Source organism: Sminthopsis crassicaudata, chromosome 1 (genome assembly GCF_048593235.1).
Source record: "Sminthopsis crassicaudata isolate SCR6 chromosome 1, ASM4859323v1, whole genome shotgun sequence".
Taxonomy (NCBI): domain Eukaryota; kingdom Metazoa; phylum Chordata; class Mammalia; order Dasyuromorphia; family Dasyuridae; genus Sminthopsis; species Sminthopsis crassicaudata.
Window position 1 is genome coordinate 732,781,327 of NC_133617.1, and position 24,867 is coordinate 732,806,193.

The following is a 24,867-nucleotide window of genomic DNA, read 5'->3' on the forward strand; positions in this document are numbered from 1 at the left end:
TGTTCATTTTTTTCTCATGGAACTATATATTTTCTCTGACAATTTAACCTATTTTTTTCATCTTTTCCAACAGGGATCAGGTCTACATATATAGAATGAATTTATATTTTTCAGAAACATACCACAATTTGAACTTCACTGAATTTGTATTTGTCTAATTATTAGTGATTTAAAATTATTTTTCCTGATAGCTTGGATGCCTTCCTTTGAAAATAGTCTGTTCTTGTCCAATGACAATTTATTAATTAGGAAATGGTTTTCATTGTATTATATATCTTGAAAATGAAACCCTTAGCAGAAAAATTTTCTTGATTTGGCCCAATTGTTTACCTCCATTTAAATTTTAGTTGCCTTGGTTTTATGCTTTCTTTTACTTAGATACTGAAGAAACAAAAACATAGCACATACTCTGTAGGTCAGTGTTAAATTAATTATTTTGCACAGAATTGCAGAATTTGCCAAGTGGAAGGAACCTGAACAGCCATTTAGTCTAATCCATAAACAAAGACCTCCTTTCACATATCCTTCTTGTTGATTGAATCTAGATCTTCAGTCTTTTGTCCTCTTTGGAATTAATTTTCTTGGTTGTTTTGTAACTAATTGCTATGCCTAATGTTTGCTTCTCCTTTATTCTTTACCTAGAATGCTCAGTTTGAGCAAAGCTTAATTTTTTAGGGTAGGATTCCTCTGCCCCCTCACCTTTTCTCCACATAGGATGAAGCCATCCAATCAAAAGGCTTTAATGAAGAGTTAACATTTTGATGTTATAACCCTAAAAAAATTATAAAACAACCAAAGACATTCCAAAATAGGAACCTAATTATTTAGTTAGATCCTTCCATATTTTACTGGTTGACCCTTTGCCAATCCCATTTTACAGAGGAGGAAACTAAGGCCTGACAGGTGGTATAACTTGACTGGAGGTTACACAGATGATGAAGGGAAGAGGGAATTTTTGAACCCATGTCTTTTATTTCATATTCCAGATCTCCTTTCACTGACAGAAAAAAAAATTGAAAGATTTTTTTCCCTTTTACTTACAATTTTCTGAAGTATCTTGATAGTCCACAGTCAATATAGAATTATCCAATTCTATTTCACCTTTCTAGTACCTAGAAGCCCTTAATGCTTCTCTTAAACAGCATGGGATAATAAAATCACATTTCTATTAAAATAAATCATATCCCAAAGGAACATGTATATACATATGGATTGTACATTTCCAGAATGTAAATTAAATATTTATTATGAAGTTTACTGTTCAATTTTGTTTTTCATTATTTTTCTAATAATATTATATGGTTTAGAGTCATGAAACACTACAGTCTCTAAAGAATTAATCTTGAGAATTACCCAAAGGGCAATGGAGAGATGCAGAGTAGATGTGAGAAGCCTTCAGCACACAGAAAGCCAAAAATTATGCAGAAGAATCAGAATAAAGTATATCATCAAAGAAACATGTGATTGCCAAAGAAGATGGGCTGCATACATAGCAAAAGCACAGAATAATGGATGGACAGCTTGCAGACTCTAATGGTATCTTTATGAAAGTAGGAAAAGTTAAGAAAGATTCCCCTACCTGGTGGTTATACAAACTGTTTCAAACACATTCTATGTGCTGCAGAGGATTGGCAGCTATAAATGGGTTGAAGGGATCTGTATCAATAAAGTAATTACCCAATGAATGAGATCACACATCCACTGGAAGTATTCTTTTAGGGTAGTTTTGTTTTTCATTTGACCAAGTAGTGAATAAGATCTCAAATAACGGTTTTCCAAGGTCAGTTTTTAGGCAAAAAATGGGTTTCACCAAAAGCAAATTTGCCTTTATGCTCTTGATTTTGTCTATAGTTATATTATTGAGGTTTTCTAGTAGAAAAGTGTTAGGATTACAAGGTGAGAACTCAGGTTATCTAAACAATTCTCTAGCTCAGAATTCACACCTTTGGTTCGGGTCTTTGAAGAGAGTTTACACCTTTGATCTTCTGAGGTAGAGTTTACATGTTTAAAAGAAGTTTGCACCTTTAAGAGGAGCAAGTTCATTGGTTGAAGTATTTTCTCACAAACCCCATTGAGTTCTTACTACAATCTCTTCGAGGATAAAAGAGGGCAGCATTGGGTCTGGAGAATAGTCGAGTCTGGGACAGAGTTGGGATGGCAGGCTGGAAGGAGAGAGTCTGATGGAGATTGAGTTGAGACAGCAGTCTCTAAGGATAACGTAGAGACGATCATAATTTCACAATTTGGCGCCCAACATGGGACAAGGACTTTTGCTTATCCTGACAAGGACTTATTCTGAGCCCTTCAGAGGAGCTAGCCAGGACCTTAGCAGAAAAGTCTAGCCAAATGATATTGAAAGGCGAAGCCTGGGCTTTGAGTCACTAGCAATATGCTTCTGATTATCTTAGAAGGGCTTTTCAAATTATTCTAGACCCCGTATCAGAAAGGTGGCAAATGACTGATGTGACACAAATGACAGCAATAAGATTGGATTAGCTTGCAAGGATATTGCTGCACAACACAGTAAGAACATGCTGAGAAATTTTGGTTTGGATTCTAATTTTGATCTGTTAGGCTTTCCCTCCCTGGGTTTGCTGTCCCATTATCCTCTCTTCAAGTTGGGGACATATACTCAAAATGGTAACTGTTACCATTGTGTGAAGGGGTCATAGTGGTCTGAGGCTGACAAGTGTCCTCCAAATCCAATATTATTATACCTCCCAGAACTTTGAGGCATCAAGTCACAAGTGCAAAGCCTTCTATTATTTCTGAAACAAAAACTGAACTCTAGTTATATAAGTGACAGCCACTGCTGGTTGATAGCATCACCTAACTTTAACATGATTTGCAATCCTATCTGCTTTACAGTCTAGGACTTATTCCTGGAAATCTTTTTTGCTTCACAAGTAGGTGAGATGTATATATGACTATATACTGGCAAGAGGTTTTTCTGAGCATTTGGAAAGTGGAGATCACAAATCATTATCCCATTTACCTATACAGGTATCGTAAGGATCAAATGAACTAATGTGTATGAAATTACTTTTCAATGACAGAAGAGATTATATAACTATAAAGTATTATTTTTGTTTCAATACTTCCATTCCCAAAGGCCTCATAATATAAAAGAGATTCACATTGCCAATCTTCAAGGTGTTCTTAGCCTTTTTGTTAACCTGAACCCTTTCAGGAGTTGATGAAGCTAAGGGATTCCTCAAAATAGTGTTAGTATTTTAAAGCCTATGAAATTACAAAGGATTATATTATGATGAAATTATGATGAAATATAGTTAGCAAGATAGATAGATGTACACATATAAATATACCCACAGATGTATAGATGTATACATCTGATTGTATATAGGTATACATATATGTATTGTGCATATAGAGATACATATATGTATTATGTATTTGGCTATACATATATGGGGGTATATATATGTATATATATCTTTACATATTCATGTATATGTGTGTGTATATATATATACATATTTATAAAGTTTGTGTGTGTACATATACATATATAAAGTTCATAGACCTCAAGGTTGAAAACTCTGTGATTTATATATATATATATATCTTGAACCTAATTAGGTAAAGAATGAGTCCCATTCAAGGGTCACATGGTTTGAATGCTCACTGAATATTTGAAATCATTGACCATATTTTATACCATTATAATTTCCAATAATGTCAGTTCGATTACATGCAAACACTTACAAGGATTCCTTATTAGCATTAATCAGAACCTCATTGTATCCTTATATATGTACATTTTATGTCCCCATTAGAACATAAATCACCTTGATGGCAGGAGTTGCTTTTCTTTTGTCTTGCCCTCCATAATACACTGGTTAGTGCCTAACACAAAGAGGCAGTAGGACTATTGAATAGACAGCTGACTTCAGTGTCTGAAGATCTGTGTTTCAGTTCAGACATAGACTAGCTGTGTGATGCTGGACAACTCATTTAACATCTTGGTACTTAAGGAAACTGTTATTAAAAATTGAAAAAGGAAGTTGCCATTCTAAATCAAAAGAGGGAGATTTTTTATTTGAGATTTTTCTTAACCAATAAAATCTCAGAGGTTATTTTATCTTCATCTTACTTTTATCTGTGACATGTTACTATATAATAAAGCACAGGAAAAGGAGCATCTAGATATCTATCAAAGAGACCAGTAAAGTCCATATCAGTTATGTGATCAGACTCCATTTCAATCACCATGGGCTTTATCAAAACCTGCTTTTCTACTGCTTTCAAGAAATTTCAAGAAATCATAAATGAAATTACATATTCATTGTCCCAGTTGCCTACCCTCCTATCTCTCTTCTTCTTTCTCTCCTTCCCTCCCTCTTTCCTTCCCTTCCTTACTCCCATCTTTCCTTCCTTCCCCCTACCTCCCTTCCTTTTTTCCCTCCCTCTTCCCCTTCCTCTTTCCTTCCTTCCTTCCTTCCTTCCTTCCTTCCTTCCTTCCTTCCTTCCTTCCTTCCTTCCTTCCTTCCTTCCTTCCTTCCTTCCTTCCTTCCTTCCTTCCTTCCTTCCTTCCTTCCTTCCTTCCTTCCTTCCTTCTTTCTTTTCTCCTTTACTTCCCAATCAAATATACTAATGGATAAGACATGAATGGCAGCTAGGTGGTACAATATATGGAATGCTAGTGCTAGAATCAGCAAGACCTAACTTCAAATCCAGCCTCAGATATTTACTAACTTATGACCCTTGAGCAAGTCACTTCACCCTGTTTGTCTCAGTTTCCTAGTCTATAAAATGAGCTGGAAAAGAAAATGGCAAACCGCTTCTATATCTGGCCCCAAATGGGATCAGAAAAAGTTGGACACAACTAAACAATAACAAATACAAATGATATGATCTTCTCACAATTCAGGCTATTTAAATAACTATGACAAAGACTATAAGATCATACTAATTTCCAAATTGTTTTAGTTTGAAAGTCTTGAGTTATTTTACTTCCTTCAGATATGAGTGATATGAGATTGTTTTTTCCCATTGCTTAGGTATCCACATAAATGTTTACAGTTCTTATTTTGAATCTAAAGATTTTGAATCGAGAAAATTGAATACTACATACCACATTTCCTTGAAGTTATACAAATTTCCTGAAGACATTTTAAACAAGTACACAAAAACCCAAAATGTAATTCTGAAGATACTTTTATATACTTGTCTTCCTCTGTGACCAAATTAATGAGAATCCCAACAACATAGCAGTTTGTTGAATTTCTTCCAGATTAGGAGTTGGTCTTCTACTTGAAATAACAAAATATAAAGGTAATTTAATATATTAGACAGAGAACTAGTCTTAAAGCCAGAAAGATCCTTACTCAAATTTTGCTTCAAACATTAAAATTTGTGTGACTTTGAATAAGTCATGTGACCTCCAAGCAATTCTCTTTGACTAAAAGTTGTAGTGAATATGTTGTCCTGCTGTGATACTACCTCTCCTGGGAGTTCTTTATATCAGTGATACAATAGGCCCAGCTCCTATCCATATTTGTCAAAACTTGCATTTGAAACATACTTTCTGACATGTCTATGGATCCTTTGTATTATTGGCCATTCATTAATTTGAACAACAATTCTGTTCAGTCTAGAGATTGTCTGAATGGCTAAGTAAAGAGAAAGTAGCTTATGTCCACATTGAATGAGTGAGAAGTAGATCAAAGAACAGAAGCAGGTACCATACAAAAACAAACCTTTTGGGGCAATAAATGAAATCATACAAATTGTGTACTTACATTCTAAATCTTATCTACAGATTTGGTTTCATTCTCCTCACCTAATTCGAATAAATTTTAGCCAGTCTGAATTTCTGGTTTGTATTTAATCAGCTTGAAATTCAAACTCCATTTCTTTCACAATTAGGTATTTACTATCCTTCATGCGACTGAAGAGAAAAAGAACAACCACCATTCTATGTGTCTTGCACTAGACTAGATATGACACTATTGTATTATTTATTCATTGATGCAAAAAAACATTTTTTGAAGACTTCATAACATCATATTTAACCACTAGGTGGCATTGATAGCCACTCAACTGATCTTATTCATCAAAAAACATCTGGCTTAGAAAGTCCCATGCTCATGAAAATATTGAATTTGCCATCCATTAAAATGCACAAATCTTTAAAAAAAAATTTATGTTATATTAGGAGTTTCCTATTGTGATGAAATCACAAATAACTATACTACTCCTTCCCCTTCAATAATGTATTGGGTGCTGGAAAAGAGGGTGTAGAGATAGCGCTATGTGTGCAATCAGGCATAATGATGTCACATCCCAGTTTTGATACTTACTACAAATGTGAATTACCAGATGAATCACCAACCTCCCTGAAACTCTACTTTCTCATTTATAAGATGGCAATAATGATATTTGCATTAGTGGACAAATTAGATTTGCTCACAGATTGCAAGAAATTTGTGGATCTCACCTTCATGGAATTTATAATCTAGTAGAAAAAAAGGACATTAATCCAAATAAATGCAACACCAGATATAATGTGAAAGTATGATAGAAAAGGTACATGGTACTATGTTAGTTTAATTCATAGGTCTCACTTTTATTCAACGTCCTCCAGAATTCAAGAATAATCCACTTAACATTCATTCATGGACATCTTTTAAGGAACAAAATGGTAAACACTTATTTTTTCTCCAAACTTTAAAGAAACCAAGCAAAACTTTTATAGAAAAAATAATACACTTATTTTACATTATATTATTATTATAATCTTTATGTAGATTTCTATAGCTGAAATTCATGCATCATGTGATCTTGAGTGGTCATTAAGACAATTTACAAATTTCAGAGAATGCGTTAATCTGCATTTGTAGAGGGACTTTCCTCATCTGGGAGTTATACATACAGTCACTTTTTCTATAATGTTATATATGTATTTCCCCAAAGTTTCATGCTATGCAAAACCATATAATAAAAATCAATGGCTTATGTGAGAAAAGGGGTTAAGTGTACAATTCTCAAAAAATCATCAATGGCATATAAAATAACATAAGAAGCAAATAAAAATCAGTAGCACAATTTTATAGATGATAAATATCTAAGAAAAACACAAATATTACAATATATAGTGACAGCATTGGCCAAAACATTGGGGTGCCTCTTGGTCTGCATCCTGGATCCCCATGGGCTTAGGTTGATAATATTTCTGACAAATTGGGCAGACCAAAACTCCTCAGAAGATGTGTATGCTGGGAGAAGGGAGGGGATACAAGCTAGTTTTTCTCCTCATGCCGCATCTCCTACTGTGCCAGAAGAAATATAATAAATATGGCCCTTTGCCTTGAAAAAGACCTGCTTGTTGAGAAGGGTGTTGCAAGTTGTTAGTAATTATGAAATAGCAGTTTTCTATTCTCACTTTTTCTGTTTGAGAAAATCTTGCATAAGCAAACTGAAAATTTGTCTTCTGCTCAAATTGTTCTCTAATATGTCAGTAGCATTGGAACCGATTCATGTTTTCAAAACATGTGCTGTAGCAGAACTTATTGTACCAATGACATCACAGGTCTAAACCCTATCTCTAATCACATCCTTAGGACTGATGATTATCTTTGAAGAATCGGGTAGCTCCAGTTGGATTTGGTGAAATTGTACTTCTATTAATTTTGTAATCATAATATTTGCTAATAAGGTTTGGGAGAAGGGGAGTCTCTTCTTCAAAATTCAACATTCTTTCATAGAAATACCTGCTGTGTAATTTTTTTCATTAAAATTAATGCTCTGTGCTACTGTAATGAGTATATCCTGATTTGTTTTCTCAGAGCCAGACCACCCTTCCCTCCTGCCCACCCTCTCTCTATCTCTGTCTCTGCCTCTGTCTCTCTCTCAATTTTAGGTAGCCTGAGGGATTTGGGAAATGTTTCTTTTCTAATATTGTTGGCCCACATTCTCATTGGATGCACCTATCACAGTGCCTGACACTTAATAAATGTTTATTGGATAGATTTGAATATACTGGTCATATCAGTTTATTCTGTCTAATCTCTCAGTTCCATTTCACCATCTTGTATATATGGACATTTGCTATGAAGATGCACAAATAATAAATATAAACAGATATAAACAATCACTGTCTCAATTTCTGAGGGGAATTTCTCCAATAATAAAGATTTCACCAAGTTCATATCTTCATATAGTATGATTGTCAGATGAATTCAATTCTCAATGTCTGCAAAACTGTGTCTGGACATTTACTCCCAAAGTTACTCTATGCTTCTTGCAGCATTAACATTGAACTGAATGCAAAATGCATATGTTAGGATGCCATTCTTCTTTTGTCTGAAATGAAAGAACCCAGTCATTGAGTCAAGAAAAGAACCCAGACCTATATTCCCTGGATCACATGATCTTGAAAAAGAGAAAATCCAAAGGGTTTTCCTTTTACAGCATCATTGTCTCTCATTAGATGCCATGAGTGAAGGAATCAATGAGATCCACCAAGGTTGAACATCTAAATCAAATGAACCAGAGAATGATCAAGAAGAGTTAAGGCCTTTTTGAAAGTGCCCCTTATTTCTAAATCACAGGGTCAGCAGACTGAAACCAGCTTTAGAATATCTATACAAACTCCAAGTATCTCTAAGGATATCTACTTCAAGCTCTCTCCAAAGACATTTCTATTATATACCATCATGCTTTCCTGGATCAGGATCCACTGCTTCTCCATTTAAGGATATGGCATCAAAAATAACTGTATACATGTACCAATCAAGCATCAAAACTCATAAGTACATATGATCCATTAGATTGTGCCATCATTAGAATATAAGTTCCTTGATGTCAGTCTTTTTCTTATCTGTATTTGTATTTGTACAATTGTATTTGTATTTGTATTTGCTTAGCAAGGTCCTGGCAGATGGGAAGTGCTTAATAAATATTCATTGTTTTTAATTGCATGAGCATATAAGTTGTGACAGGGGATACATTTTGGTATGGCCTGGGAACAGTCCAACTCTATGGTTCAGTAGGTCTTAGAAAAGATGACTTATCTCTCAGATAAAGTATGTCTCATTCATTCCAAGCCTAAAAGTTGAAAGTAAGAAAAAGATGGGTACCAGGAAAAAGGTGGGAATGACAAGATTCTGAGTTTGGTAGCCAGGGACAATTGTTTCAATAATCATTGGGAGATAGCAAGTCATACAAAATACATACAAATATAAATATAAATATATATATACATATGTATTATATATATATGATACATATGTATTATATATATCATTAAGGATTCTCAAATATATTTGTACACAGTCATGGGCATCTTGCACTCACTTTATATTATCATAGACTTTAAGAGTTTAACTTTGGTTAATGTGAAGGCCATATCTTACTAGGCAAGTTCCTTTATCCATTAATTCACTTCTTTTACTCTCTGATCAACCTAGTTTAATGTTCTTCACCAACCTGCCACCTAACCAAATATGCTTTCCATTCCTTTTTTTCTCTCTCTCTTCTGCCTCAATCTCCTAAACTCATATGGCCATCTTGGCCCCTGGCAGTCTTTTTCTGTTTGTTTGTTTGTTTGTTTTTTGTTTTGGTTTTATTTGTAATTCTCCTTACTTGTAAATCCATTCTCTTTCAACGATAATGTATCTTGTTCCATTTCTTCAAATTCACCCCTTCTGGGAAACATACAATATAATACACAAGACGGTGCCTTCATCTCTCTTCAAGTCATGTGCATACCATTTGCCATTTTGGCAACACTAATTTTTAAATAAACATTTTAATTTGTACTATATCTCATGTTGCATACCCCATCCCATCCCCTAAGGAATATGAAGTCTTCAAAGGAGTTTCTTGTTTCTAGATTTTTTTTCTTTTCTTAGTGCTTTCTATAGGACCTAACACATGTTAAATAATAATATCTAGCATTTATACACTGCTTTAAAGTTTACAAAGTTCTCTACACACATTTTTATTTGAGTATCACAAAAATAATATAGTACATCCTACAAATATTATGTTCCCCATTTTATAGATGAGGGAATGTGGCTTGTCACTACCATAAGGATAAAGACAAACACCTTTGTTTAGAACTTAAAGTGCTTCTTAACTTAGTTCCCCTGATTTTCCCAGCTGATTGTATATTACACTCTCTCTTATATTTGATGACATATTTGCTACTCATCATTTGTAGCATTTCATCTTATCCTTCAAATTCTTTGCACATGATGCATGAGTTTGGGTTCTTGCCTCCACTATTCTCCCTCATTATTTCTTCCTCTTGCAGACCTAGCTCCTCCCATCAAGTCTCAGTTGAGCTGAAAGTTATTTCAAGAAGCTTTTATGATTGAACCTGTTTTTAATGTTTTATTAATTTTATGTTATATATGTCTTGTATATACTTATCCAGGGTTATATTAGCTACATCCCCTTGTAGAATTTAAGCCTTTTGTGGGCAGGGAGTGTCTCATTTTTGTAAGAATATCACCAATGTCTTGTAGAAGTTAATATTTTTATGGATTAAATAACATGTCCATAATCACACAATCATTATCTGAAGTGAGATTTGAATTCATATCTTTCTGACTTGAAGCTCAACACTGTAGCCTTTACATCACCACACATTTCTCAAAGACTATTTACAAACGGATTGGCCTAATATAGCTATTCCAAATAAACGTGTAGGGAATTATTTGGACTCTGAATCTCAGCAGAATGGCAAATTCTTCTTATGATGAGAAAATACTTGTTAAAGATTGTAACTAAAAATAGCTCTATATTACATATAATATTCTTGCATATATGTATGCATGCATGCATGCATGTGTGTATATGGAGTCTGCTATCCTGATCAAGATTTTATTAATTAATTCTACAGCATTGTTGCTTAGTTCAATCAGGTACAAATTAACAATGTGTTGTTTAATTCAATAACTAAGTATTGGAATTAATGAGAAACAGTGTGCTGGGCTGAGTTTATTTTGAGGCCTAAAGCAGTTTTCTTTAAAGTTTTAATTTGTTTTAAAATTCATTTGAGTAGAATAAAAGTCTCTGAAAAACCTAACTTTCAATTACAAATTTGACATTACATAAAGACATGATTGAAATTCTAATTAGCTGTACAACTTCTCTCAGAGTACCTATGCCTTGGTGAGAGAAAGAGACAGAAAGAGAGAGAGACCAAAAGAGAAAAACACACATACATACACAGAGAGACAGAGACAGAGACAAAGACAGAGAGACAGAGACACAGAGAGAGACAGAGAGACAGAGACAAAGACAGAGACAGACACACATACAGAGAGAGAGAGAGAGAGAGAGAGAGAGAGAGAGAGAGAGAGAGAGAGAGAGAGAGAGAGAGAGAGAGAGAGAGAGAGAGACGGAGACAAAGACAGAGACGGACACACACACAGAGAGTCAGACAGACAGAAACACACAGAATTAATGAACTGGGGGAATGAGTAGGAGAGGAAACAGTGGCACTGGGACTAATACTTAGCACATAGTATGCATTCAATAATAGCTGGACGGATTGAATTGAAGGGCTGGTCTTTGAAGGGAGTAAGGAAACAGCTCTGAGTCTTAGAAGGGATCAGTAGATCGAAAGATCTACACTGGTCTACTTTCAATCCATCCTCAATCCACAGAGATCAGATCCAGCACTCTGGTCAGCTCCCTCTGACTTAAGCTTTTATAGAGCTAAGACCTGTAAGCAGGAAGGGAAAGAAGACACCATCTGGTCCTTTGCCTTAATAGATTACAGGCGTGGAGAGGAAAAGCTTGAGAGTGAGAGGAGTAAAGCAGTGAGAGTTTGAGCCTTCTGAATGCTTGGCTATCCACAAGGGTCTCCTCGCTGTGCAGTAATACTAGTAATGACTAGTGGTCAATTTGATCACTTTACAAATGGGTCCACCAGAAAGCCAAGGCTTTATAACGATCAGCATTCTTTTTTTTTTTTTTTTTTTTTAAGCTTCATTGTGCTTGTGGAAAAGGGAATCCGCTCCCCTCAGTACCTTTATACTCTGCCTCTGATTCAAACGCAGTGTTTTACATCACAAATATCCTGTTTATGACCATATATTTATTTTTTTTTGGGGGGGGGGCTTTTCAAGATCGGCAGAAGGTGATCATTTTCGCAGCGGGGAAAGGAGAGGTGAATCCATCATTTCTTGATTTTCTATCGAATTTGAGAGAAATTCACCTTTTCTAACTTCCCACGGGGCCGTTCTTGGAAGGTCGTCCAAAGGCGCAAGATCAGGGGCATTGAGAGGAAGGGCTCGTTTCCAGCTGCCACCTGAAGACTAGGCATTTTAATCACCTACTCCCTCCCCCCCCCCAATTTCTTCCGGTATACTTCCGCGTTTACCAAAGGAAGCTCCACATCCTTTCTAATTCTCTCCTAAGAAGGAATCTTTTACCTGCCCTCCTCCCCCCTCCAGAACTTTGCCTGTGTTGGCGAGGCAGGTGGGACTTTAGGAGAGGAGTACATCAGGAGGTTAAGGGATAGGACACTGAAAGTGGCGATTAGGGGTAAGGAAGCTGACGTGAGGGCTGTGGGAGAGGCGCGAGAGGAGCGCGAGCCCTCGAGTCCTCCCTCCACCCTCCTCCCAGTCCTTGGCAGCGCTCCCCTCCTCTGCGGGCACTGGAGAGTTAAGCCAATAGACACGTAAGCGCCGCTCCCTCCCCAATCCGTAAGCCGCTGCTCCTGCACTTAGCTGCATCGCCTGCTCGCTCCATTCGGCATCCTTTCGGCGGCTGCAGCTGACATACAGCTGCTGGGTCACAGCTCCCACTTGATTGCCATTACCAATATTTATCGCATGGACTAGAGCTTTTGCTCCCCCTCCTTCTCTTCCTCTTCCTCCTCCTCCTCGTCCTCCTCCACTACGAGCTGCTGGGTCTGAGCTTGCAATCCTAGCAGGGCAGAGTCCCGGATCTCCCGGTGGAGGAGGGAGCGGCGGCAGCTGCTAGGTAGCGCGGCGGCCGGCTGCTCCCCGGGTAGTCTCCTTGGAAAGCCCGCCGGGAAAGCCGAGCCCCGACCGCCTCCCTCGCCCCACCCTAACCCCTTTCGGCCCCTCGGGGGGCTCTAGGGACCCTCGTCCCCAGCCGCCACCATGCTGGACCCCTCGTCCAGCGAAGAGGAATCCGATGAGATCGTGGAGGAAGAGAGCAGCAAGGAGGTGCTGGCCTCCGGCGCCTCCGGGGCGCGCCTGTCCCCCAGCCGGACTAGCGACGGCGCGGGCGGCGGGGCCGGGCTCGGCGGCGGGGCGGGAGCCGGGGTCGGCGCGGGCGCCGGGGGCAGCGCGGCGGCCGGCGCCGGGGCCGGGGGTCTGCAGCCCGGCAGCCGAGGCGGCGGCGCGGGCAGCGGCGCTGGCGGCGGCGGCGGCGGGCGGCCCTCCAGCCCCAGCCCGTCGGTAGTGAGCGAGAAGGAGAAGGAAGAGCTGGAGAAGCTGCAGAAGGAGGAGGAGGAGAGGAAGAGGAAGCTGCAACTCTATGTCTTCGTGATGCGCTGCATCGCCTACCCCTTCAACGCCAAGCAGCCCACCGACATGGCCCGGCGGCAGCAGAAGGTACGTGCCCGCGGGACAGCGGGCTGCGAGCGAGCCGGGCGGGGAGCTAGCCAGGCTGGGAGCAAGCCAGGGGGCCAAGGGGACGAGCAAGCGAGCCGGCCGGGACGTTAGCTGGGCCAGCGAATGAGCAAGCGAGGGGGACGGGGACCAGCGAGGGAGCGAACCCGGAGGTTAAAGGGAGAGAGCCAGCGAGAGAGCCAGGGAACTAGGGGGTGGGGACAGCGGGGGACTGGGCTGGGGAGAATCGGCGGCGGCCACGGCGGCACAATGGGTAGCCCGCACCGCCCCCTGACCCTGGCCGACCCTGCGGGGCCCCGGCTCTCTCCAGCCCGCGCAACCTTTCGCGGGGGGAGGGCTGGGGCGGGGCGGGCCCGGCAGGCCGGGATAGGGAGCCGAGTTGGGGGCCTTTGCGGGGCGGGGCTAGGGGTGGGCATTAAGCTCCCTCTTTGTTGGCGGGCCGAGGGATCCTGATGGGTGACTAGCCCACTGAACCCGGGACTGGGGCATCCTCCGGCGCAGAGAGGCCTGGTCTGGGTTAGCCCAGGCTCCGCCGCCTTGGGGTGCATCAGCTGGGCTCAGAGTGAACGGAAGGCCGGGAGGGGCCGGGGGCAAAGGTTGGCGACGCGCGCCCAGCTAAGCTAGCCTGAGCAAGGGAAAGGAGCCTCCGGAGACATTGTCCGAAAATCGGTCCGAGGGGCTGGCGATCCGTGGGGACGGTGACGGATAACCCATCCCTCCAGTCCACTGCCCTTCCCCATCCCAACAGATCGCAGGTGGGCGAGCTGGGACTGAGGAGCAGGGCGCTAGGCGCTTTCCTTGGGGGGGGCACGCCCTCTGCTCCCTCCCTCCAGCCTTCTCCCCTCCCTCGGCAAACCCGAGTCGTGTCTGTCTTCCTCTGCCTCCTCCCCTCTTCTCTCAAGGTGACTTCGCCGCCACCTCCTGGCCCGATTAGGTCGCAGAGGCCCAGCAGCCTGCGGCTCCCGCTCCCCCGAGAGCAGCCGCACGGAGCCTCGCAATTATGGCATTAAAAGCATCTTCTGGGCAGGCCCAGCAAGGCTGAACCAGCTGCGGGCTGGCTGCCTTGGAGAGAAACAATCGCCAGCTAGGAGGCTGCCCACCTGCTTTGATTTTTCTCCGCAGAAAGAGAGAAAAAAAAGTTCACCCAAAGAAGGAGAGAGAGGAGAGTGGGGAGAAAAGAGAGAGAGAGAGAGAGGAGAAAGAGAAAGAGAGAGAGAGAGAGAGAGAGAGAGAGAGAGAGAGAGAGAGAGAGAGAGAGAGAGAGAGAGAGAGAGAGAGAGAGAGAGAGAGAGAGAGAGAGAGAGAGAGAGAGAGAGAGGAGGCGACTAAAACTAAGGACAGAGAGAAGAGGTGGCTACTACTAGAAGTGCTTTTTTCTATTTCTTTCTGTGACTGAGTGGAGAGGATCACCTATAAGCCTTCAAAACAAATGACTAGGTGGAGGTAATAAGCTTTCAGCAGTTTCAATGGGGTCAAGGTTGTGACCAACTCCTAAAAGCAAATGAATTGCCAAGTAACTGTAGTTTGAAGCTGAATGGTCTCAGTAATTCTTGTTTTTGGATTGTAGCCATCCCAGTCCTAGTGGCCTGAATATCTGTTTGATTTATTCAAATATGCACTCCCTTCTGCCCCACCTCCCCCACTCCCACTGGAGCCTTGGTTAGAAACTCAGTCACTTACCTAAAGATCCTGAAGAGGCTGGGATTTTTGTTTGTTTGTTTGTTTTTCCAGCAAGATTTGCCCTCCATCCCTGCAGATCTCAATACTTATAGGACTGAATGGATAAGTCCAAGGGGGAAGCTCCCAAAACATAGACAGTTTAAGAATCTTCTAGTCGTTTTAGTGTCCCAGAAGATTTGCCTGATTTCTTCCTACAAAGTACATATATACATATACAAATGCATATATATATATATATATATATATATATATATATATATATATATATATATACATACATACACACATACACACACATATATATATGTATGTATGTATGTATATATTAAAGATAGAAAGTTGTTTGAATCTTTGTTCCCAAGTCTATCTGGCCTTGGAGATGCTCACTGTGACTCAGAGGACACCTTCTAGGGCTTCCCACAAGGCATTTATTGTTGTTATTGTTGTGGTTAATAGACCCCTGCTCCATGTTTTGGGTCTTAATGTTGCTCCTGAATTTCCAGATTTAACTTAGGCAGATAGACTGATAACTATCTCACATGTCTTTAAAAATGCATCACCAAAATTCAGTGGTAGAAAGCAGTCCAGAACAAAGGAATAGAAGAGCACCAGCTCTTCAATGTGTCTATACTATATTGGGTTTAAAATATGAACTTAACTAAATATAAAAGGGTACTCTCAACCCAGCCAGCAAAGAGATCAAACCAGATATTAGAACTGAAATGAAACCATTTGCCACTGAGATCCAATACTGTTCAGTTCAATGCAGATGAATTGTTGTCCTTACTCATTAAAGCAAGATCATGTTACAAGAACTGTGTGAAACAATTGATGCTTTTCATCAAGTTCATTAAAAGTGGTATTTTTGAAGAGAGGGATAGTTCTGTTTTTATAAATGACCTTTACATCTAGAGAGACTCTCGGGTGTATTGACAAAAGTGACATTTGTTCAAGCTATTTTTAGTCTTTAGAGTATATAGATGCTAAGTGAATATTAGAACAAAGTACCAACTTTGGTACTGGCTAAGAGTAAAAACAAGACAATTTAAAAATATTTCTGATTTTGGCATCTGAGGGAGACAAGCTACCATCACAGAAGATTTATTCTTTGGATTTGGTTCAAAAAAGTTCGTGATTTGTTTTTCTTTTTCAAGCAAGAGACTTTCCTGACTGTGACCAAAAAGAAAGGACAAAGGGAAATTATGATACTTGGAAGGAAGGGAAAAAAGGAAAAGAAGGAAAAAGGAGGAAGGTAGAAAAAAGGAAACAAGGAAGAAAGAAAAGAAGATAGGAAGGAAATAAGGAAAGAAAGAACAAGAAAGGAAGGGAACAAAAGAAGGAAGAAAGGAAGGATGGGAAGTTAATAAGAATTTATTATGTTTCAGACATTATGCTAAGTAAGTGCTGAGGATACACAGAAAGGCAAAAGAAAGTCCCTGATCTCAAAAAGTCCATAGTCTAATGGGATGCAGAATGGGATAGAGAAAACATGAAAATGACTGTTCAAATAAGATATTTGCAGTATGTAACTAGAAACGATCAATAAAAGAAAGACACTAGCATTAAGGAGGACCAGGAAAGGCTGATAGAAGGTAACATTTTAGCTGAGGATTGAAAAAATAGAGTACTCATTATATGGGAAATATTTAGTTAAAATGCCCAGAGCTTCTTTTTGAGGAACAATAAAAAATCAAGTGTCAATGCTTCACATAGTATATGATGGGCGAGTAAAGTATAAGAAGATGAGGAAAGTAGAAAGGTCTGGTTTATATATAAAACAGGCTTTAAAAGCTAAACAGAGGATTTTATATTGATCTTGGAGGTCATAGGAGCTCCTGAAGTTTATTGATTGGGAGGGTGATGTGGTCAGACTTGCACTCTAGAAAGATCTATTTGACAATTGAGGGGGATGGTGGATTGGAATCACAGGGAAGCTTGAAGCAAAGAGGCAAACTAGAACATAACTGCAATAGTCTAGCAGTGGCATGATGAGAGACTGGGTCATGATATTGACCATGTCAGAAGAGACAAGTAAAGTATATTAGAGATGCAAAAAGACAACAGATTGGATATGAGGGAAGTATAAGAGAGAATGAAGAGCTAAGGATGGCATCTAGGGGTGAGCTCAGGTGGGAGGGGGATGGTGGTGCCCTGGATATTGAGAGGCAAGCTCTTGGGAGAAAGATTATGATTTTGGTTTCAGACGCCTTGAATTTAACATACCAATGGTTCATCCGATACCAACTGGCCAATTGACTGGAGGCAAATAAAAAGTATCTGCTTTTAGTATTTGAAAGAGGTCACTGTGGCAACAGATTATTTTTTTTTGTTTTGTTTTTTTTTTTGTTTCTTTCAAGATGTAAGTGATTTATGGGACTGTCCATAAGCAGATACAAAACTAGAGGTCAGGAGAGGTTAGAACAAGATTAAAAAGATCTACGAATCATGAGCATAAAAATGATAAATTGGAGAACACCCATGGTTAATAGATGCAATCTGGATGAAGATCCAAGGAAGGAAAATGAGAAGGAAAGGTCAGAGGAAAGCTAGGATAGAGCTATGTCTCAGAAACCACAAAAGAACAATATGGAGACATATTTTTTTTTTAAAGTTTACATTTAAGAGGTGCCTGGCTCAGGGGTTGGACATTCTCCTGGAGTCAAGAAGACAGGTTTCAAATTCAGGCTTTGATGTTTGATCCTAAGTTGGTCACATAATGTCTTTGTACCTTAAGTAGCACTTTAGAACTTACTGAATTATACATGGAAGGTTTGTGTCCTTTGTAGTTGGGAAGGGAGAGAAGGGTTCTCACATCTACAAAAATCACAGGTCATTCTCACTCGTACAGTATAGTTATTTATAGAATAAATTCTTGTGAGAGGCTATCCTCACCTTATACTCTGGGTATAAAGTAGGTTCTGATTATAGTCTTGGTGATTCAAATCATGCAGAATTTTTTCTAAAACCACGTTTTAAAGCACACACAGACACAAAATGTAATAGACATATTTTGTTATTTAGGGACACATTTCACTTATATTACTATGGCTTTGAAATCAGTGATTTCATCAGTGTAGTATCTTCTAGTCTTAGAGAGTCATCAATACAAGGTGAAATGACTTTTCTGCCCATGATCACACAGCTAGTGTGTGTATCAGAGCCAGGATTTATACTCATTTCATGGTCTACCCTCCCTCCACCTCTCTCTATTCTCCACTTCACTTCTCTCTACTCTCCACTTCACCATATTGCCCTTTAAAAGTGAATCATGATGACTTCTGGCAATGAAAAACATCTATAAGACTATCACAATGTACTTTGTAATAGTCCATTTGTAGCCAGAGCTTTTAGAAATCTCTTCCATCATCTTTTCTTGGAGTGATGAAGTTTACATGAAAAGGAAGATTATAGGAATATAGGATCATGGATCTTTAATTAGAAAGGACTTGAGATGCTGAGTTCAATTCCCTCTCCCAAGCTCCAGGGAGTAATAATTTTCCAAAGTAGGATTTGAACCCAGGTCCCCTTGACTTCCTATTCGTATCAGTTGATAAACTGGATGATGTAATGCTAAACTGAAGTAGGGTGACTAGCTCTCTATTTTTCCTAAGGCAATTGGGATTAAATGACTTGCCCAAGGTCATGCAGCTAGGAAGTGTTGTGTCTGAGGACAGATTTTGAACTCAGATCCTCCTGACTTCAGGGCTGGTACTCTATCTACTGTGCCACCTAGCTGCCTCTGACAAGCTCTTTAATGAACTTTGTAGAAAAAAAAAAAAAGGGCCAAGGTAGAAAAACAGGGGAATGTGGCCTTTTTCAATTAAAGGATATAAAGACCAGACTAAGGTTTCCAGAAAGTTCAGATGGCTCATTTCTAATCTATTCAGGCCAGACCTCAGCATGAAAATGATGTTGACTTTAACACTGAGTCAGTGTTTAAAGAAGTTTTGTATTTATGTATTTGTTCATTGTACTTGGCTAATTGGTAGTGACTCAAAACTATCCACCTCTCATAAGACCAAGAATGATTCTTAGTCTCACTGATTCTTCACACACACATATGGTATGTATATTACACACACACACACACACACACACACACACACACACACACACAGACACATCACACAATTTATAAATAATAACAGTGATTCATCCATGCAGATGATCTCTACGATTTTTGCTCTTCCATCAGATTTTCAATTACCCAGTCAAAACAATCTGATTTAATTGATAACCCATCAAAGAATGTTAAACTAATGAGTGTTAAACTAATAAAAAGCAGCTCCCATTTACATAGTACCCTAAGATTTGGAAATCTTTTGGATTTGAAAATGGAAATATTGATGGTTAGGGAAACAGACTGAGAGATGTCACCCAACAAGACTCTCCATTTATTGTGTCAATGCTCTCCATATTTAAGCCTTAAAACCACAAAATTACTAAGGAAATATAAAGGAACATAAAGCAGATAAATAAATCAGTGCATGAAGGGACAATGTTTTGTATACTGGTAGAAAGTTGGCATTCTTTATAGAAACAGCTTCACCCCCTTGCCATCCTGATTTTTAAAATATTTTTTATTAAACATATTTTTTTTACAAAACATGGGTAATTTTTCCAATATTGACCCTTGCAAAACCTTTTGTTCTAAAATTTCCCCTCCTTCCCCCCATTCCCTCTCCTATCAACTAGTCAATTCTTAAGAAGAATTTAATCCTGTATTCCCTTCCTGTTCCCCAGAAGTTCTTCTTCAGTCTGTCAGTTTATTTCATTCATGGATGACTCTTCATAACCCATTTGGCATTTCATTGGCAAAAATACTGGAGAGATTTGCTATTTTCTTGTCCAGCTCATTTTACACACGGGGAAACTGAGGCAAAATGGGTTAAGTGCCCAAGGTCACACAGCTAGTAAGTGTCTGAATCCAGATCTGAACTCAGGACAATGCATCTTCCTGAATCCAGACCTAACTATTGAACGACTTTGATGTCTCTTCATCAGGAGCAGTCTGGAATAATTTAAGGCTTTTTTTTTCCAGTGCCTACACCCAGTTAACTGCTTTTCATGAATACATTTTCCTTCTTCCTATTAGTTTGCATTTATTTCATATATACTTTATTTTTCTGTGTACTTGACAAAATCCTCATCACTCCAGGAGAATGTAAACTCCCTGGATGCAGAAACCATTTCATTTTCTGTCATGATAAAACCAAGTGCAGTATCTAGCATATAGTAGGAGTTTTAAAAATCCTTGTTGAGTTAAACCACATCTACCTGAATTCACTCTCCCTGATATAATGGATAGGTACTGATATACACCGGCATCAGAGATATTTTGAGGCTGAGACATAACAAAAGTATAATGAGCAAAATGTTTGCCTAATTGCACACCTGGAATAAGCCATTGCACTTTCCTGAAACTGCATGGAGAACAAAGGAAATGAAATATAATCTTCTTCAAGAATTATAAATATCCATTTCATGAGTCAGCTTTTTTCCTCAATAATGAAAGATCATATTTCCAGAGTTCAAATCAAATACAAGCTCTAAAGCAGTTATAATTTATAGAAGGTTAACAGTTTCATAAATGACAAAAATCACATTAAGGAAATTAACTTTTCTAGGATAGTCAAGATGGATCAAAGTATATGTTTTCCCAAATGAGGATGTCAATCCATAATTATTTATTATTTTTGCCACGTATTTTGTTAAATATTGTGAACAATATAGGAGATTATACAACTTGCCTTTCAGGAATTTAAAACTTATTTGGGTAGAAGATTAGACTGTCCTTTGCCATTTGTCATGTCTTCAGAACTTTGCACAGTGCCCAGCATGTAGGAGCTTAACAGATGTTTGATTGCTAAGTTGATTGATTGAAAGCATATACATATTCTAGAATGCTTAAGGACTAGGAATGTCATGTCAATCAAGAAAACATGCATTTATATGTCAGCAGTTTTCTGGCCCCTGAGGACATATGAAGAAAAAAATGAAACAGTCCCAGACTTCAAAGAACCTACATTCTATCCAAGAGAGCTGAAATCTATTCCTGAGTTGGCATTAATTAGCTGCATGATTTGGGGACATTTTTACATGGGAAGTGGGGAATAATATCTCATCCCCTTTATTCCTCACCTCCCATGTAAAAAGAGGGAATTGAGTTAGAGAATCTATTCTGATGACCTTTTTAAACCAAAAATTCCAGGGTGCTTTGATCCTAAAGGAGAAGCACTTACCTGCTACTTTGAGGTAGTGAAGTTGAGAAAACTTTTCTAGATCTAGGATTTTAGTTACTACATGGAATGCTCTCTACCACTGCAGGTCTATAACTACTCGAAATTTATAGTTATGATTGTCCCAGGAACCTTTTAAATTTAAGGTAATCAAAATTATCTATTTTACTTCCCGTGATCCTCTCTTTCCTGTTTGTTCATAACCTGTTCCCTTATCCATAAATCTAAGAGGTAATTTTTCCCCATACTCTTCTAATTTGCTTATGATATTTTTCTTTTTTGTCTAAATTGTGTGTCCATTTTGAGCTTATCTTGGTCAAGAGATAAGGTCATATCTTGGCATATGGTATGGTAGGAGATGTTTATCTATGTCTATTTTCTGCCAGATTGCTGTCCTGTTTTCCCTGTAATTTTTGTTGAATAGTTTTTGCCCTCCAAGCTTGGATCTTTGGTTTTTTTTTTTTCTTTCTTTCTTTCTTTCTTTTTTCTTCTTTTTGCTGAGGCAATTGGGGTAAAGTGACTTGTCCAGGGTCACACAGTTAGGAAGTGTTAAGTGTCTGAGGTCAAATTTGAACTCAGGTCTTCCTGACTTCAGGGCTAGTACTCTATCCACTGGGCAAATTTTGGGTCTTTTCAAACACTAAATTACTATGGGTCAGTTGAAATATCTTTTTTACCTCCAATTTCTATGATCTCATAAGCCTAAACAGATGACAGAATGATTTGGTGGTAGAAGAAGGCAATACAACTGTTCTTGTTTTCTTTTTTTAAGAATGAATTTTAATGATTTAAATAAAAATCATGCTAAAATAAAGATTATTACTGAGTAAATATAATGACCAATCTTGTCAACAAAGAGTAGAGGAGGAAACTCATCTCTCCCCTATTAGTACAAAGATGGGTGATTATGGGTATGAAAAGCTGCATACATAGTCAGGTTGTAGTTGCTGTATTGGCGGTTTTCCTTTGTTACAAGGAGAATTCATTGGAAGGAGATAGAGATAGAAGTATCTATCCTGAAAAGCCTGTGATGTAACAACAAAGACATCAATAAAATATTTTTTAATATACGGGCTCAGACTTGATTTTTTCTCCTTGACACAGAAAAAAACTAGAGATGGGAGATTTTGTGAGAAGTTTTTAACACATGAATGAAAAGAATGATTAATGAATAATAAGTGCTTTGAATCAGTGGTTCAAAGTTATTTGGAGTAATTGCTGATCTTTATCCTTTTTATGAGTTGTTTCAGTGAGTATTATCATTCATTTTAATTTTTCAGAAATCTTCAAAATGTGAAATCCATTTAAATTGTAACTGATTCTAACATCCTGATATTAATATCTTATGACAAAGCATTTACACCAGACAGTAGATCAACATTTATTAAGCACCTTCTATATGTTAGGTACTGTGCTAAGCACTGGGGATACAAAGAAAGGCAAAAAACAACTCCCGGTTCTCAGAGAGCTCACCTACCAGAAGTACATAATGTGATGTACTTGATGACCTGGGTATGAGTAGTCTAGAATCTAAGAACCCTCCATTCTGGCTGGGAAGTTTGGGTGGATCCTGGGCTAACCCCAGATCTCAGGCTCTCTGGTCCATAGCACAAGCCTATGGGCTAGTTCCCCTGACAATATATATATATATATATATATATATATATATATATATATATATATATATATATATATATATATATATATATATATATATATATACATATATACTTGTGGGTGACAAGGAGCTTGTTGATCAGTTTCCACATACCTGAAATCACTAGAAGATATGAATTGGGCTCCCCAAGTTTCCCTGGCTTTATAGACTAAACTGAAACAAGCTCATTTCTTTTTTCCAAATTGGGGTTTTCTTGACCCCAGGATGATGCCTGGGAAAACATCATGTACCAGGGCTATGGTATGTATGCTGAAGGTGAGTGACTACCAGAACTTTGGTGACGGATACTTGTTGACATAACAATTACAAAGATGGGTTTTCAGTTCTATTTTACAAACATTGAACAATTTCCAAATAATATGTTCTCCAAAATAATTAGGGCTCTCATTCCTCTAGTGTGTTACAGTTTATAGAGAAAGGACTTTCCTCAAAACAACTCCCTATAATAGATATTATAATAATCATAATTCCCACCTTTTGAGATCAGAAAAAAAGGAGACACAGAGCTAATAAGTGAAGATTTTTAAGTCTGATTTCAATTTACTTGGTCAGAGAAGCCAATAGAGAAGTGCCAAGAAAGTATTTCTCTCATTTAGTTATCTTCCTGCTCATATCCTCCTCTTCTCTCCATCCTGGTTAGACACTGACCTACTTACTTATCTCTCTACTCCTTTGCATAAACTCCTTGAACTCTCCTGATTAACTGAAATGTTTTCCTTCTCATCTCTGTCTTTTAGAATCACTACTTTTACCTTAGCCCAAGTAACCTTATACACTCCTCCTCAAGATCCTATTCCCTTAACTCCCAATGTTGCTCTCCAATATTCTATCTGTTTTCTGTCTGTCTGTCTGTCTATCTATTTATCTATCTTCTATCTGTTTATCTTTGCATACATTTCCTGTTCCCTTATTTATGAAATTATTGTGTCTTCCACTTAAATATAAGCTTCTTGAGGATAGGGACTAGGTTGGGGTATGCCTTTATATTTCCAGAAGCCCAACATCTCTACACAATGATTATCACCTAATTATGCCTAATTAAGCCTCCCAATCCACTTCCCACAGTACCATTTTGCCTCTTCATGAACTTAATGGCTTCTTTGCTTGGGACTCAACCTTTTCCTCAGCATTTTCTCAAATATTATCCCAGACCTATAGAGAAAGTTTTTTTTTTTTTTTCCCCCTTAGGGGCGACAAGGGAAATGCTACCTCACAGGATCAACCAGTTTTTAGCCTAGCAATGATAATGGTGAAGGGGCATTTTCTACAGAATGTTATTGTCCACTGTGATGGACCAGCAATATGAAATGCACTGTTTGTACCTGTTAAGGTTTTTCCTTTCCTTTAATTGATCAAAATCTGTTTCCACCTTCACCCTTAAGCAACAGTTCTTAACAATCAGGTAGCCACTGTTTTCATCAAATAAGGCATTTTAAGATTTCTCCTCCTCCCTTCAATTCTATAGACAGGGTGCTAAGGGCTGTATTTTTGTCAATATTCAATTAGGGTTTGGATCAGCATGCTCTGTATACCTTTTACAGAGGCTAAGATTCAGTGACTTGTTCCAAATTCCATTTGCCTGTGCCCAGAAAATAATCCATCATCTATTTTTTTTTTTTTTGCCTCCCTGGATAAATGGGGACTGCTGCAGAGCCCGTTAAATATTATGCCAAATTAACAGTATCTGTTT

At 38.6% G+C, this 24,867-nt stretch overlaps 1 protein-coding gene across 16 annotated transcripts in view; it reads left to right on the forward strand.

Moving 5' to 3' along the window:
• Positions 1–12,688: 12,688 nt before the first annotated feature.
• CADPS (calcium dependent secretion activator) overlaps positions 12,689–24,867 on the forward strand; it is a 550,474-nt gene continuing 538,295 nt past the window's right edge. For 6 of the 16 annotated variants that reach the window (XM_074284214.1, XM_074284213.1, XM_074284216.1 and 3 more), the window contains exon 1: positions 12,690–13,562. In XM_074284214.1, coding sequence (XP_074140315.1) covers positions 13,107–13,562 — 456 coding nt within the window. In that variant the 5' untranslated portion in view covers positions 12,690–13,106. Of the gene's footprint in view, positions 13,563–24,867 lie in introns of all 16 variants that reach the window. The other 10 variants (XM_074284209.1, XM_074284210.1, XM_074284212.1 and 7 more) reach the window with 4 other exon arrangements.